Below are 15,489 nucleotides of genomic sequence, written 5' to 3'. Positions count from 1 at the left end.
CATAGATTAATCTGGGACAGACTAGCCTAGCTTACTGATACAATGATGAGCTGGTGTGATGCTGTAGTTTTGTTTTTTTTTAAAAAACTCATGGACTACTAAACATGCTAATGAGGCCTGGGTCACTTGCTGTCACTAATATATAGCATTAGCCAAACACTGGCAGCCATCTACCCAACCACCACAGTTAAGGAAATGCACACAGCTAGAAATAGTTTCAGCCTCCAGTGAAACTTAAGAGTTGAAACTGGCTTTTTTGCCTGCAAAATATTTCCAACAACTTGGGCAGGTTTATTTGGAGCAAATACACACAACTCAGACACTGACATCCAGCTGCTGATTTTTTTCGGTTTTAAATATTGAGAAGTACATCACACTTTTTCAATGCATTTGAAGCTTTATTTTTTTAGGCAGTGCAAACAACAAAACATTGGTAAGTTAAGAGAGAAGCATAAAAAAATAAATTCCAGAATTCTTTAAGTGGTGTAGAAAATACTTGCATTGATCAAGTAATTATGTCATGGTAGAATTGATAATGTATAATACATACAAAAAAGTAAAGGGTATATTTGATTATTTTTATTGTAAACAATAAGCAGTAACAGGACAGACTTTTAGAGAAAAAAAAACGAGAATGAAAAAATACTGGTACTTTTGCATTTCACTTGCAAGCTTTAAAGTAAAATATCCCTGTATATATTATCAGGAGTCAAACCATTGTTTTATCACAATAATACATGAAATCAGTGTTGCACTGACAAAACACTAATATTAGGCATATTAGGGGAGAAATGCAATGTTTATCTCTTGTATTAAGTAGTTTTTACATTTATATTTTGGTTAAAACCTACTGCCTTGCACAGCATAGATAACTCTTCTGCTTCTTCAACTATTGCATTTATTCTTTTTAAAGAAAGCAGACCAATTTTAAGAAATAAAACACCCTTTTCATGTCCATATATTTTTTTATATAGATGGTAGCCCTGTCAATAAATTAATACTTTCATACATTAATTATGTAAAAACATTAGCTGGCAATAGTTTAACTTCATTTTGCTGGTTCTCTTTGAATCATTGTGACAAATCCTTTAACGTATCTTAAAGGTGCTTTGAGCAGTGCAATAGCATAGTAGTGCAAATATTGCCTCATGATACATAAAGCAGGTAGAGTTAACAACTGCAGGTCATTAAGCTATACTACTTGGCAACTAGCATTGGTCTTATGACATTTTTTCAAATTAGTTTAACATATTATAAACACTGACCACAGGAAATAAAACCGTATAGGGGAGGAGAACAAAATTAGAAGATTCCAATCTTAATCTTGCTGATGCTAGTGCAAATACAAGATTGCAAAATGAAATCAACATGACAGCATGGTAAATAAGTGTGGGGAATTTTCCGGCTTTATGCCCTCAGCCTTTTTACTTTGCATCAGATGCTTTCTGGCCAATTGCTTTTTATTTATCTCTTGAATTATATGGTAGTAATTTTAAAAAAAACCCTGATTTTTCTTTAAAAGTACAAGGTGATGGATGTTAAATCAGAAAATAGAACTGCTTCATTTCAGGCCCACAAGTCAATAACTTGCATACCAGGTATAGTACAATACTGGATGCACATTAAAGCTTGCACTATGCAGCCTCCAATGAACATACACCAAACTCTCAAAAGTCTTGCCCAATTTATTGCCTCCATTTTCCATTGGAAATCCCTTGGTCAGATTGCCAATTAGTACAACTGTCTGCAATTTATTTTCAGGTTGGGCAATGACATGATTCTAGTCCATATCTTGTTTAAAATACAGTCCATGATGCTGAAAGATAGCATCCTAAGCTGTTGCATCAACTTGTTCTGTATATAATCTAAGCTTCATTTCTTATTGCCAAGCTGTTAATAACTATTGAAAAGTTAATTTTAATAATTTGAAAGAAACTTGTGTACCATAGAGTAAATAAATTCAATATGCTTTACAATTAAATGGTGCAGGGAAAGGAAAGCAGCACAAATGAAATGGAACTTAACCTTCAAAATCTGTGAACCGTATTTCTAGATTTACACTGGAATTTGGGTCATTGAAGCAGCAGAGCAACTTGTTTCTTGTTTGTCTAGCACAGATTAAATGACTGTTGGCAATTTGTAGTCTTGGGGAAAGAACTAACTGTGGGCAGAGGATAAGGCCTCACCACAATCAGTGCCTCTGTCTGACACTAGTACAGTACTATAACACTGTCGTTGGGGGGAAGGTCAATAGCTCATAGTGCAAAGGCCTAGGTGGACTGGCCAGTAGGGTACCTTAAAGCAGGTGCCATTGTTAGTTGGAAAGTAAACCAGAAATGCTGTTTCCATGTGGCTCTTTAGATAAAGATAACAGTAGTATGTTAGATTCACACTGGAATTTGGTTCAGAGTAGGAATTTTATTACAGACAGCACCTGCTTTTGCATTTACCCTTCCCCAAAGCACTTGCAGTGTTTGCGTTCTAAATTGACTTTCCTTAAATAGACATACTACAGGGTGGAAGTAGCTATTTAGCAAAGTATTCCCTTCTCCTTGTTCCACACATAACTTTGAATACATGAACAAAATCACGTGGACAAACAAACAAGAACTGACAGTGACAATAACATAGACAAAAGGATTAAAAAAGCTCCTGATGTACTGTTAGCCAGATCTCTTGCATCTTCAACCGAATTGGATTAAATAGCTGCTGTCAATTAGTTAAAACTTTAATGAGGGAATTTCTGATTTCATTCTGAACTGTATTTTGCACTGTATAGCAGAAGGTGCTAAGCTTGAAGGCCTTGTGGCAGATGCATACTGCAATTGTATAGGTGGTTTAGTGATCTTGTATAGGCGCAATAAAGCTTTGCAGTCAGCATGGTAGCTAGGGTGGGCATCTACTCAGTTCTTTAAACAGTTTTTGAATATACCATGCATCACTGGCATTCAATTCCATAAATTACTGCCTAATTTGTGAAGAAAAAAAAAATCAAATGAACTTAAATGGTGTTTGCTTGTCTGGTACACTAACACTCCCACCATTGATCCCATTCACTGACAGGAGGTTGATGCACATCAGTTGAACAAAATAACTTTCACTTAATTAGATTTAACTTGCAGTCATCAATAGGCTACATACACCAAAAGGATTTAAGTTACAGAAACCTGTAACTCTTAATATTTGTTACAAATCATACAAATGAACATACAAATTAGGAGCAGGGTAGACCACCTGACCCCTCAAACCTGCTCTGCAATTTAACAAGATCATGGCTGATCTAATAGTAACCTCAGGTCCACATTCCCATCTATCCTCGTTAAGCCTTGTTCTTCAAAAATGTGCCTATCTCCACCTTAAAAATATTCAAGGACTTTGCTTCCACCACCCTGAGGAAGAGAGTCCCAAAGGATCCTGATCCTCAAAAGAATTCAGTGACCACCTTGTTCGAGATTCTCCCAGAAAAGGAAACATCCATCTTGTCAAGACCCCTCAGGAACATGCATGTTTCAAATTAATCTCTTCTCTGTCTTCTACACTGCAGGAGATACAAACCTCACTTCTTCCAACCATTTCTCAAACACAGACCACCTTTTCCAGGCATTAGTTTAATAAATCTTCTCAATTGCTTCCAGTCCACTAACAACCTTCCCTAAACAAGGAGATCAATACAGTACATGGTACACCAGATGAGGTCACATCAATGCACTAGATAACTAAAGCACATTTTATCCTTCAAGTTTATAATAACAACTTGCACATGAATAGTACTTTCATGTAGTAAAATAGCCCAAGAAGCTTTATAGAGATCAAATTTAGTATTTTTGATACTTTGTGTATATGAAACATAAACACCACCTTCTCTAGGGCAAATATGGATGTGCATAAATTCTGGTTTTGCCAGAGATACAAATTTATGATTTAGATGAACAAATGTAAAAATCATCCAAAAAACAATGTGAAGTTTCCTGTTCATCTACAAACCATGATCCATATTGGCAACAAGTGCAGATCATGGCAGCAGAAGGCATGTTGGCCTTGCATGTTTCTTTCAGTAAATAAAAACAATACTGGAAACGCTCAGTAGATGAAGCAGGATTTGTGCGGGGGAAAACAGCTAATATTTTAGAAGATTTCTGTTGAAAGGTCATCAACCCAAAAAGATGTTTTTCCTTCTATAGATCCTACTTGGCCTGCTGAGTATTTAAGATTTTTCTTTTGCTTTTCTTTGAGTACCTGTTTGTTAACAATTGAATTAACTTGTTTTTCACTTTTCCTGACATGTTTACAGAAATATTGGAGTTGATTTCAAAAAAATGAAAGATAACAAAATGTTAAATAATAAATATCAAATAAGTATCTTTCCTTTAACTGTAACTGAATATTGCACTTCAGAATCAAATACATTGAATGCTATACACTGTACAAAAATATGCAAAAGGTCTGGAGAAAAATTTTCAAAACTATTCATTGATTTCTTAATCCCAGTTTTAAAATTCCTCCATTGTATACAATATTAAATCATAAAAGCCTTTACTACAACATCAAATGCCCAAATAAGACAGATTTGTAACCATCATCTTATGTAATGCCACACAATACTGATTAGTAGGAGCTGAAGCCTTTAACATTTTCCCAACATGTTTCTTTTGCTCAACAATAAAAGAAAAAGATGTAATTAAAAATTAATAATTTTTACAATTCCAGTAGAAGTTAACACTGGAAGAGCATTTCAGGTCAAATGCATAATGTGTATAAAGTTGATTGGATGGTAAAGTGGGCTATAATGAAATATAACAAGTTTAACATTGGGTAATAACTTTGTGGGGCCTGCTCTCGTTGTGCTTCAGTAATGTTGTCAAACTTCAGCACAGCAAGACCTTGCATCTGTGATGATTTGGTGCAATGAAATACATTAGTCCAGATGTGGGTGTCATTGACAACATTAATATTTATAGCCTATCCCCAGCTGAACCATTTTTTTTGGATCACTAATTTTATTTTGGTAAAATCATGTAGATTGCTAAGCCATTCAGAGGACAATTAATGTACATACCAAATTGCCATGGATTTGGGGTTACTTGTAGGCCAGACCTGAGATGGAGAGGTTTCCTTCCAGCAAGGACATTAGTGAACCAGATGGGTCTTTAAACAAACCCAGTCGTTTAACCATTACTGGATTTCATTTTATTCCTGTTTCAAAAATAATAAAAAAATATTTTGACTCTTAATTCAAAAACAGAAAATTAGCTTTGTGAATCCTTTGAAATTCTGTTGAGTGCTTTTTCTCCATTAACATTGTAATTTCAGCACTTGATCGAATATTGAGGAAATTCATTAGTTGCCAAAGATATCGACTGATTGTTAACCTTGATGGTGGGCGAGCAGAGCACAAATAAAAATTTTACAAATGCATAAACAGTATTAGCTGCAAGTCAAAATCATATCCACAAACTGCAACAAAGGGCTTGCCATTCCGGCTTGTTTAGTGACTGAACCACTAGATAACAAGTTTTAACAGAAATTCACCACACCCTAGCTAATGCTAAGAGGGCACAGATTTTGCAGAAGCCTTGCTGCTCATTACACTGAGCAGTGTAATAGTCATAGTACGGAACCAGGAACCTTCCAAAAAAGATACAGCAGCACTGCAGTTAAGCTACTGAATGGGCAATTAGAATTTGGCAGTAAACGTAGGGTTTGCCAAAGATGTCCTCAACCTGAGAAATGAAAAAATTAAAGAGACTGGCCAGCTCAAAATGAAATTCATTTAAATGTCAGTCATTTGTCACAGCTGTAATCTGGAAAGTAACCATGAAAGCAGGTGACTCAGGAAGGAACTCCAGTCCAGATGAGTGTGTCTGTTAATGCAACTAGCAATGGGCAATAACTTATCAGCTTTGTTCACTACCCATGCATAAACACAGACAAAGGGAATGTAGATTTTCAGATAATGATTAATCTTGGCTTAACCAAGGCTACTTACTGGTAGGAATTAGAATTCTTACAAAGATACCTGAAATATTGGCATTCTTCTATATTCCACACCAAGCCAAGAGTTGTGTGTTGTGCTGGCAAACTTGCATAATATTCTTGTTAAAGGTCTGTGAGGTGGAGTGGATTTATGTCAACGATTTGTTTCTGAAAATTATTAATTTTAGTTAAAATAGTACCTATTAATGGCAGTGCAATTGGACACTCGATCGGAACAAGCATTTGTGCAGCATGGCAACAGTTTATTCCTGACAGACACAATGCCTGCATTGGTCCATCCTTGGACTGGTATATGTGTGGGGATTCTAATGAAATTTCAGTCAGGTGCATAACAGTTCCTAGATGAATATAAATGTTCCACTGTTTGCAAACTCTACACCCAGTTGAAGTTAATGGTTATTTACAAGAGTAAAAGCCCAGATGCCTCTTAAAAAAAGGTGACACACTTTGTTTGTCAGTGTTTCCTTGCATTTCATTGTTGCAGTTGACAGGAAATCAACTTCGAATCAATGCTATGGAATTAATTGAATGTCCTGCATAAGAAGTTTAAAGTCGTTCTATGTGTCCCAAAATCCATAATGAAAATGAGTGCTCAAACTTTTCCACTGGGATGAACAGGTGGACATCAAATCTGAAGGGTGTATTGTGATAGGGAAAATTTCATAAACAGTGGCATCCAAAAGATTTCTTCCTATCACTCTCCTCCAAATTATTCATGGTTTAGGATATTTGTAATCTTGGAATTGAGAGTTTCTGTTCAACACTTTCCAGTTCTAAATACCTTTGTAGTTCCTTCCTGTAAAATGTGCTTCATTTTTGTTTTATTTGCAACAAGCAACATAGCAGAGCAGAGTTTGGGCAGCAGTTAGAACAGTCACCAACACTGAAGCTTCAGATGTGGAGAAAATAAAACCTGGTCAGGTGCATGAAAGGACGTAGAATTCAGGGTGGCAGACTCCTGGCATTACATCATTGGTTCTCCATGGACACGGAACCGGTAGAGGCAGGTGTATTCAGGATGACCCCAGTTGCTATTCACCCTCAGTTCAATGACTTGGTATGCTGCAAGATCTTTATTCTACAAGTCGGAAAAAAACAAGCAAAAGACAATGTCAGATGAGGGAACCTGTGCTTCAGTACAAAGCTATTGCAGGTAGGAGAGGGGGTGGTTTAGCTACAGACCACATTTACAATTTACATCATACTAGCACATTTTCTGTGCTTCTGCTCATGGAGTCTAGGACATCCTTTCAATTACAAACAACATTGATAACAAGAATCCTATTGTGGAAAACGTGCCAGGTGTTTGAGAGATGCGAACAAAATGGATGTCAAATTACAACAGGAAATATTGGGAAAAGTAAAGCTATTGCTCTATGTAGCATCAGGGGTGGGGAGAGACCAAGCTCACACAGGCTTGCTTTGTGGCAATTGGTCATGATTAAGTGGCTATAAAATGTAAATCTGTAATCTTGCTGGGTTCAGCACATTTGTGGCTGGCAACTGCTTCAAGTAGATCAGCCATAAATCCAGCTCTCCTCTATGTTCCCCTTTCAATACTTTGTCACCCTTTCCACTTTAATATCAAGATTTCCAGCATCTGCATTTCTTTGCTTTTAGCCAATTATAGAAGGTTTCACTGGCAGCACCTAGAACATGCGATTCACTTTTGCCACCATGTTCTTGTTTACTGGAATGTATCATCTTGACCTTCTACAAAGAGTGACTGAAGCAAAATGTATAAAGTGACAAAACCTGACTGAAGATTGAAATTGCAGCTCAAACACCAATGCAAGCCAAAAGTCAGATATCATCACGTCAGATTTCAGATGACAGCTACCAGTTACTATATTGAGTAACATATTTTAGGGAAAGGTAGATAAATATTTGAGACATTGGAAAATAAAAGCCTGCAGGGAGAGAGCAAGGTGATAGGATTGTTTCAGCAAAGAACTAATGGCCCTTTCTGCACTTCCATACCTGCACGTGGAATGTCTGGATTGAATCCGCTTCCTGGCTATACGTGTACTGTCCGAACAGGAACCCTTCTTCCCGATTCTCATCATCTAAGCCCTGTGAACAAACGGAAATGAATAATATTTTGCTGTATAGACAGCAACAGCTGCACCCAGAAATTTCCCCTCCCAGATCAGTCCAACAATTACAGCATGCAGGTGAATGGAGCATGTCTTTCACTCTTGCTTGTAAAAAGGCTTCATTGAATATCAATTCATTTAATTTGAAAGAGAATTAGTTCCCCAAGTGTCAAATGGAAGAATTTCATCACCTTATTTAATATGCGAAGTGAATTTGTAACACAAGCAAACCGAATAAAATGATTGTGTCCTGCACATATAGCATGCAACTTGCATGGGTCTCAGGAGCACTTCCATATAATTGGTTTATTTGTGGCTTTGTTTAAAACAGAACAAATTTTTAATGTATTCACTGTACTGAAGTAGGCCAGTTCTGGAGGGGCAGAAGCCAGTGCTGTCAAATCTAGAAATCAAATGAAATCCAAAATTAACTGATGAAAGGTTACTGAGCTAGAACATCAGCTGTTTTCCTCTCTCTCCACAGATCCTGTCTGACTTGCTATCTCCAACTCTTTCCACTTTAATATCAAGATTTCCAGCATCTGCAGTTCTTTGCTTTTAGCCAACTATAGAACGTTCCACAAATTTAACTGTAGGAATAGATATGTAGACATTGAACCATTTATAGCCTCATGTTACTGCTGTGTTGCTGTATAGCATTGTGAAGTTCAACTCAACTTTTTCTTAGTGCTGGACATTTAATGAGTAAAGAGGAGAAAAATTTGGAGAACAAAGAAAGATGGGAATAGATTGGTAGAAGGGTTTTATTTTGGAGCAGGAGGAAAGTGTAGAACTGGGAAATACAGTGCCCCAGAAATTTAAGTGCATCAGAAGCATGCACTGGAAGAAGACGAGTCCAAACTTTACTAACCCTTTGAGTCATATGCCTATCACCACAAACATCGGTTGTAGCTGACAACCAAAGCCTTTGAAATTTCTGGGCCTTGTAGAAATCAAAAGTTTTGGGGATCAGGAGTAATGAACTTAATGAATACTGGAGAAGGCTTAAAGGACCAAATGGTCTCCTGCTCTAATGTTATTTTGTATATGAGGATGGGGGTATTTTTATTTATTCTTTTATTAGTGATGTGCCCAGCAATATATTGCCCTTCCACAATTGCCCCCAAGATGGTGGTGAGCTGCCATCTTCAGCTATTGCTGTCCTTCTATTGAAGGTAACCCACAGTGCTGTTGGGGAAGGAGTTCCAAGATTTAGACCCAGCAATGAAGGAACAGCAATACATTTCAGTGTCAAGATGGTGCTTAACTTGAAGGAGAATCCGCAGGTGGTGATTTTCCCATAAGCCTGCTGCTTTTGTCCTTCCTGGTGAAAGAGGTCGTGGTTTGGAAGGTGCTGTCAGAGTAGCCTGTACAAATAACTAACATATTTTGCATATGGTACACAGAGTACCTACTATTGCCAGTGGTGAAGGGTGTGAATGTTCAGGGTGGTACTTTGTCCTAGATGATGTTGAGCTTTGAGAGTTGTTGGAGCTATATTCACCCAGGCAGTTGGGGACTATACCATCACACTTCTGATCTGCCTTGTAGATGGTGGAAAGGCTGTTTTTATGCTGTACAACTCTATGACTGGTTCCTTAATTCTCCCAGGCCAACATCCCCAGCAATGAGGCCCTTCATATACTTAGTTGGTTTCATTGGGCAAGCTCAACGTTTGTCTCCCAAAACAGACCTACTCTCAAGCTCTGTCATAAAGTTGTACAGTGTAGAAACAGGCCCTTCAGACCACCATCTATGCTGACCATCATGCCTAACCATACCAATCCCACTAGCCTGCATTAATTCCAAATCCTACTATGCCCTGCTCATTCAAGTACTTGCTCAGAAGCCACAAATGTTGTTACTGTTCCTGCCTCCACTACCTTCTCGGGCAGCTCATTCCAGATGCCAACTACTATGAAAAATTATCCCCTAAATCCCCTTTAAACCTTCTCCTTCTCACTTTAAATCTATGCCCTCTACTTTTAGACACTCCTACCATGAGAAATAAATACTGGTTATCTACCCTATCTATGCTTCTCACAATGTTATATACCTCTATCATGTCACCTCTCATCCTATCTTGCTCCAGGGAAAACAGTCCCAATCTCTTCTGATAACTCAAGCCCACCAAATCCAGGCAATATCCTTGCACATTTTTTCTGTACCCATTCAACCTCAATCATGCCCTTCACACACAGTACTCCAAGTGCAGCCTAGCCTACATTTTGCACAACTGTAACATGACGTTTCAACTCTTGTACTCAATGAATCAGCTGATGAAGACAAGCATGCCATACGCCTTCCTTGCCACTCTGTGCGCCCATTTTCAGGGAATCACGTCACAGCAAGAGATCACCAGATGGACAGAGAAAATGTTCAAGGTTGTTCTCAAAGCCACCTTAACAAGGTGCAACATTCCCACTAGGAATCTCTGGCCATGAACACTCAATGTGAGGAACTTTCAAGATAGTTCTGAAAACCTCAAGTTCATGTATCAGGAGCACAGAGAAGTCTTTTGTGAATGGCGAAAGAAGCAAGCTCTCCCTCTTCCCCACCTGTTGCCCCATCATGCACCTTCCACCTCATCTGTGGTAGGGGCAGCATGTCTCACATAGGTTTCATCACCCACCTCTATACCCAGAGGAGGAAACAATCCTGAGATGATGCCCGTGAAGAGTTGTTCACCACTATTCAGAAAAGCACTTGGCATAAAAACAGCTTTGATTTCATCTGTTGATTGTGAGAAAGCTTAACTACTGCACAATGTTTTTGTGGTTAGCAGTGTTGAGGATTGTGCAATATTAGTTTGTGTAGCATGGAAGACTGAAGATATTAGAGGGCCTTACATCAGAGGGTTTACTGTTACGGACAGTAGGATATAAAAAAGTGCATGGCATTGCAAAACATGGGGCATTACAGAGTGTTTTTATAATGTTTAATATCAAGGACTGTGGTGTATATTACAGGGTATAGCACTGAGGACTGAAGTACATTAGAGGATAAGGTGTCGTCACAATCAAATATGTAATCCCAGATGAGGCTGATGAAATTCAGTGCAGATACAGGTGACAAGCTGCTCCAAACTTGAACATTGTAGTGTCAGAAACTGAATTAGATTGCTAACATTTTGCCTCTGGATAACAGAAACTGGGCACCACTGCACTATGTGAACAGTTGTGCTCTGGTCCCCTTCCAGAATGCATGTCCTAGACTTACCCTGGAAATCAGACTGGAGTTTGTTAATGTTTAACAGAACCTATGCCATTGATGAGTGTTGTGTGACCTCTCAGGACATTGAACCCAATTCTACACGTTTCACTTACAAAGACAGAAAAGTCACGAGGGGCACTGCTGGTTGATCCAAGGAGAGCAATTGACTTTGGAATGTGCTCTAGGGTAAAGGCCGTGGGCCTGATCCGGGCAGCAAGCTGGATGACAACAAAGCCTTGGGAGCCTTTAAATGCCCAACAATTCCCAGGATGAACATCGGGCTGCAAGAGAGAACACGAAAACCAAATTAGAAAAGCTGTCCCTAACTGTCTCATCTCTTGAAGGTGGTAGAACAAGTAGATATGGTGGCATACAGGATGTCTGCCTTCATTAGTCAGGCATAGAATACAAGAGCAAGAAGGTCACGGTACAACTTTATAAAACATGGGTTAGGCAAGTGCTGGAGTACTGGTGACCATACTATCGGAAGGATGCGATTGAACTGGCAAGGGTGCAGAGGAGATTTACCAGGATGTTGCCTGAGGTGGAGTGTTTCAGTTATGAGGAGTAACTGGATAGGCTGGGTTTGTTTTCCTTGAAGAGACCTCATAGAGGTATGGGAATTTATGAGGCAGAGATAGGGTCAATAGTAAAACAAAAGTTTCACCCCAAGACAGAGGTGTCCAAGACCAGAGGTATTGGTTTAAGGCAAGGAGTAAAAGGTTTAGAAGGGATCTGAGGAAGAATTTTTTGGTTGCAGGTTTGAATATATTGCCCGAGAAGGTGATAGCAGCAGATACTCTCACAGCATTTACAAAGTATCTGCACGAGTACTTGAATTGCCAAGGCTATGGACCAAATGCTGGTAAATGGGATGAATATAACTGGGTACGTGATGGTCTCCATGGATGTGGTGGGACGAATGCACATAGAAGAAGCCCAACTCTCTGCTGTACTCTCTCCAAAGCAAGAACATCCTTCCTCAGCTAAGGTTCAGCAGACTGATGGGATGGCAGGACCGAGGTATCAAGAAAAATTAGGTCAACACTCAATGGAGTTTAAAAGGAATGGTAATCTCACAGAAACTTACAACATTCTAACAGCAGTGGAAAGATTAGATGTAGGAAGTATGTACCTGATACCAGGGAGTTCCAGGACTAGGGTCATAGTCTGAGGATAAGGGGAAGCCATGTGGAACTGAGAGGAGGAGAAACCCAGAGAATGGAGAACCTAAGGAATTCTCTATCACTGAAGGTAGTTGAAATCCAATCATTAAACATACTCACAAATTAAATATTATTCTTAGGGCCAGAAGGATCAAGAAATATGGGGAAAAAAGCTGGAACAGGGGATAGAATTTGTATGATCAGCCATAATCACATTAAATGATGGAGAAGGCTCAAAAGGACCAAATTGGACCTACTCTTATTCATTTTTTTTTGTTTTGATTTTGTACCCCAGGGCTGCGTGCATGATGGGCCAGTGCAAGATGTTACTCAACGTTTATACCAACACCTTGTCACAAACTGCATCGTTCTTCTGACTGGGAGCGACTTATGCAGCCAGTGGCTATTTCACATAAACTGGATGTAAACAAGTCCAAAGCAGGAGACAGGCCCTAGTCCTGCTGCACTGAGTAACAAATCTTAGGGTTGTGGACCATAGCACATCTATACCTATCTGTCTCCAGGAGTCACTGCTTTCAAGACAAGGGAGCAGCAGTGAGAGGAATTATATACCTGAATGACAGCTCTGGGAGACTGAGAATAGTACCACAGTGGAACTCCAAACAGACTAAGAAGAGCAGTCTTGGTCTCAAAGGTCTCGGAACAGCGAGTGCTGATTACACTGGCACCTAACAAGAGAAAAATAATTAAACCACTGAAGAGACAAAGTTCATCATCAATCCTTCAAGAAATATCTAGTGTTTAGAGAGAACAGCAACACTCTAGCACGGACTAGAAAGTGCTCCCTTGAGCACTAGACATCAATAACTTTCTATTTTGTCAAGAACTTATCACATTCAGCACAACTCCAGAATTAATTTTCATACATCAATGTTCAACAAGTAACTTCGACCGCAGAACTCTGAAGCTTTAAGTGCACAGCTGCATGGCCAACAGGTGGTTGGGTAAGCATCCTCTTAAATTTTAGCATTTACTAACACAATTTTTCCATCCAATGCAACAATAATAAATGGGTGGAGTTATTTTTGCAGGAAATTAACTACAATGGGGCAGATTTCTGTAGCACTAAAATTAACCTGCCAGCTGACCAAAGTGTAAAAATAATTGTTGTCTGTGGTCAGTTTGCTAGGAACGTGTGCAACAATTAACTGATATCTACATAGGATCTTCCTCCCAATTACAGAAAGCAATACAGCATCACATTCCACCTTGTTTTAGACAGTGACCAGCAAGGAAGATTTCTTATAGAACAATACAGCACAGGAGAAGGCCCTGTGGCCCACCATGTCTGCACCAACAATGATACCGATCTAACTAATCCCATCTGCCTGCATGTGGTCTGTATCCCTCTATTTCCTTCCTGTTCACGTCTGTCTAAATGCCTCTTAAACATTGCTATCGTTTTCTGCTTCTACCACCTCCCTGGCAGTGCATTCCAGACACCTAGCACACTGTGTAAAAAAAAAACCTGCCTTGCACATCTCCTATGAACTTTCCCCCTCTCACCTTAAACCTATGCTCTGTAGTGTTTGAGATTTTCACTCTGGAGAAACCAAATTCTATATACCCTGTCTACACCTCTCATAATTTTATATACTTCTATCAGGTCGCCCTGCGATGCTCCAGAGAAAATAATCCAAGTTTATCCAAACCTTTCCTTATAGCTAATACTCTCCAATCCAGGGCAACATCCTGGTGATTCTGCAGATGATTGAAGCCTGATACAAATCTTCAGCTTCCTACACAGTTCCAATGAAGCCCAACACAAGCTTGAGAAGAACTAGCCTTTATCTCATGTTTCTAACTTTGAGTTTGTTTTCTTTTCTCCCACTTCTACTGGTGTTTCAGATTTCATTCATCTCCTCCCAGTTACACCTGCACCACCCTCTCCCAGCTGACACCACCTCTTATCTCAAATACCTCCTGGTTATCAGCCCATCACAGAGCTTCCCATTTGTTCTCACATTCTCTGCAACTTAAACCTTGCTTCAAGGAATAAAACTGGCTGGCTGACAGGAGGGAGGACTAGTGAACATACTTTCCAACTGGAGGAAAGTTATAGCAAGTTATCCAGGGCAGAACAAGGGCCACTGTTTTTCTTCATATGTATCATGCACAATGCAGAGTTTCCAAATTTACCAACACCACAAAACCTGGAGACAGTGAACTGTGAGGATAGTAACGAACTTCAAGGAAGGAAATACAGGCTAGGGGAATGAGCAGATTGGTGGCAGCTTTAGTTTAATGGAGTGAAATGTTACATCTTGGGAAAAGCAATGAGAAGAGGCAATATAACTAGAGGGGAAAATTCTAAAAGGAGTGCAAAAACCAGAGGCCTGGAGTGTGTGGCACATGCGCATAGTTCACTGAAAGGAGGAAAGATAATTGTTTACAAAAAAAAGACTTTACAGGGAAGTCACAGGGAACTTTATGTGGCAATGGCCACAGCTGGAGTAGTGCGTCCAGTTCTAGGTACCTCACCCTAGGAAAGACGCGAGGCATCAGAGGGGGTCGGAAGAGATTCCAAAGATGAGGGACTTCAGTGGATAGACTGAAGATAGGGCTGGTTTCCAGCAGACAGTGCTCTGGGGCATAGCCATACCAACCAACTGACCACTCAGACTTAAGATGCATTGTTCCTGGCACAGCATCTATTGGACACAAGTTAATATTTAACAGCATGAACCTCAGCACTCTGGGGAAAGCTGCACTGTCAGCACTGGGTGCCAGATGTATTTTCCCACTCTGGACATCCTGGCACCAGGACCAGTCTGGAGAAAGTAGAGCAAGAGAGAAAGCCAGCCCATACAACACCCTTTCAACCTGTTACGATCAGGATTGTACTTGGCCCTGGATTTCTGAGATGGATGTGTCTGATATTTACCAGCAGATTCCAGTGCGTAATCCACCAATCCAATCCGGTCAGCGCTGTACAGTTTCAGGGCTTGCTCCACAAAGTTTTTCACTTCCTGCAAGTGCCAAAGAATAAGACAGCAATA

General features: G+C 39.5%; 1 protein-coding gene across 2 annotated transcripts in view; it reads right to left on the bottom strand.

The window, feature by feature from the left end:
• Positions 1-397: 397 nt before the first annotated feature.
• Positions 398-15,489, bottom strand: part of LOC127585708 (SUN domain-containing protein 2-like) — a 45,906-nt gene continuing 30,814 nt past the window's right edge. For both annotated transcript variants that reach the window (XM_052043412.1, XM_052043411.1), the window contains exons 14-18: positions 15,375-15,459; positions 13,043-13,158; positions 11,417-11,584; positions 7,975-8,067; positions 398-7,072 (exon numbers count right to left, since the gene is read on the bottom strand). In XM_052043412.1, coding sequence (XP_051899372.1) covers positions 6,959-7,072; positions 7,975-8,067; positions 11,417-11,584; positions 13,043-13,158; positions 15,375-15,459 — 576 coding nt within the window. In that variant the 3' untranslated portion in view covers positions 398-6,958. The remainder of the gene's footprint in view (positions 7,073-7,974; positions 8,068-11,416; positions 11,585-13,042; positions 13,159-15,374; positions 15,460-15,489) is intronic.

The sequence above is a fragment of the Pristis pectinata genome, chromosome 33 (assembly GCF_009764475.1).
Source record: "Pristis pectinata isolate sPriPec2 chromosome 33, sPriPec2.1.pri, whole genome shotgun sequence".
NCBI lineage: Eukaryota > Metazoa > Chordata > Chondrichthyes > Rhinopristiformes > Pristidae > Pristis > Pristis pectinata.
This window is presented reverse-complemented; position numbering and strand designations above follow the sequence as displayed.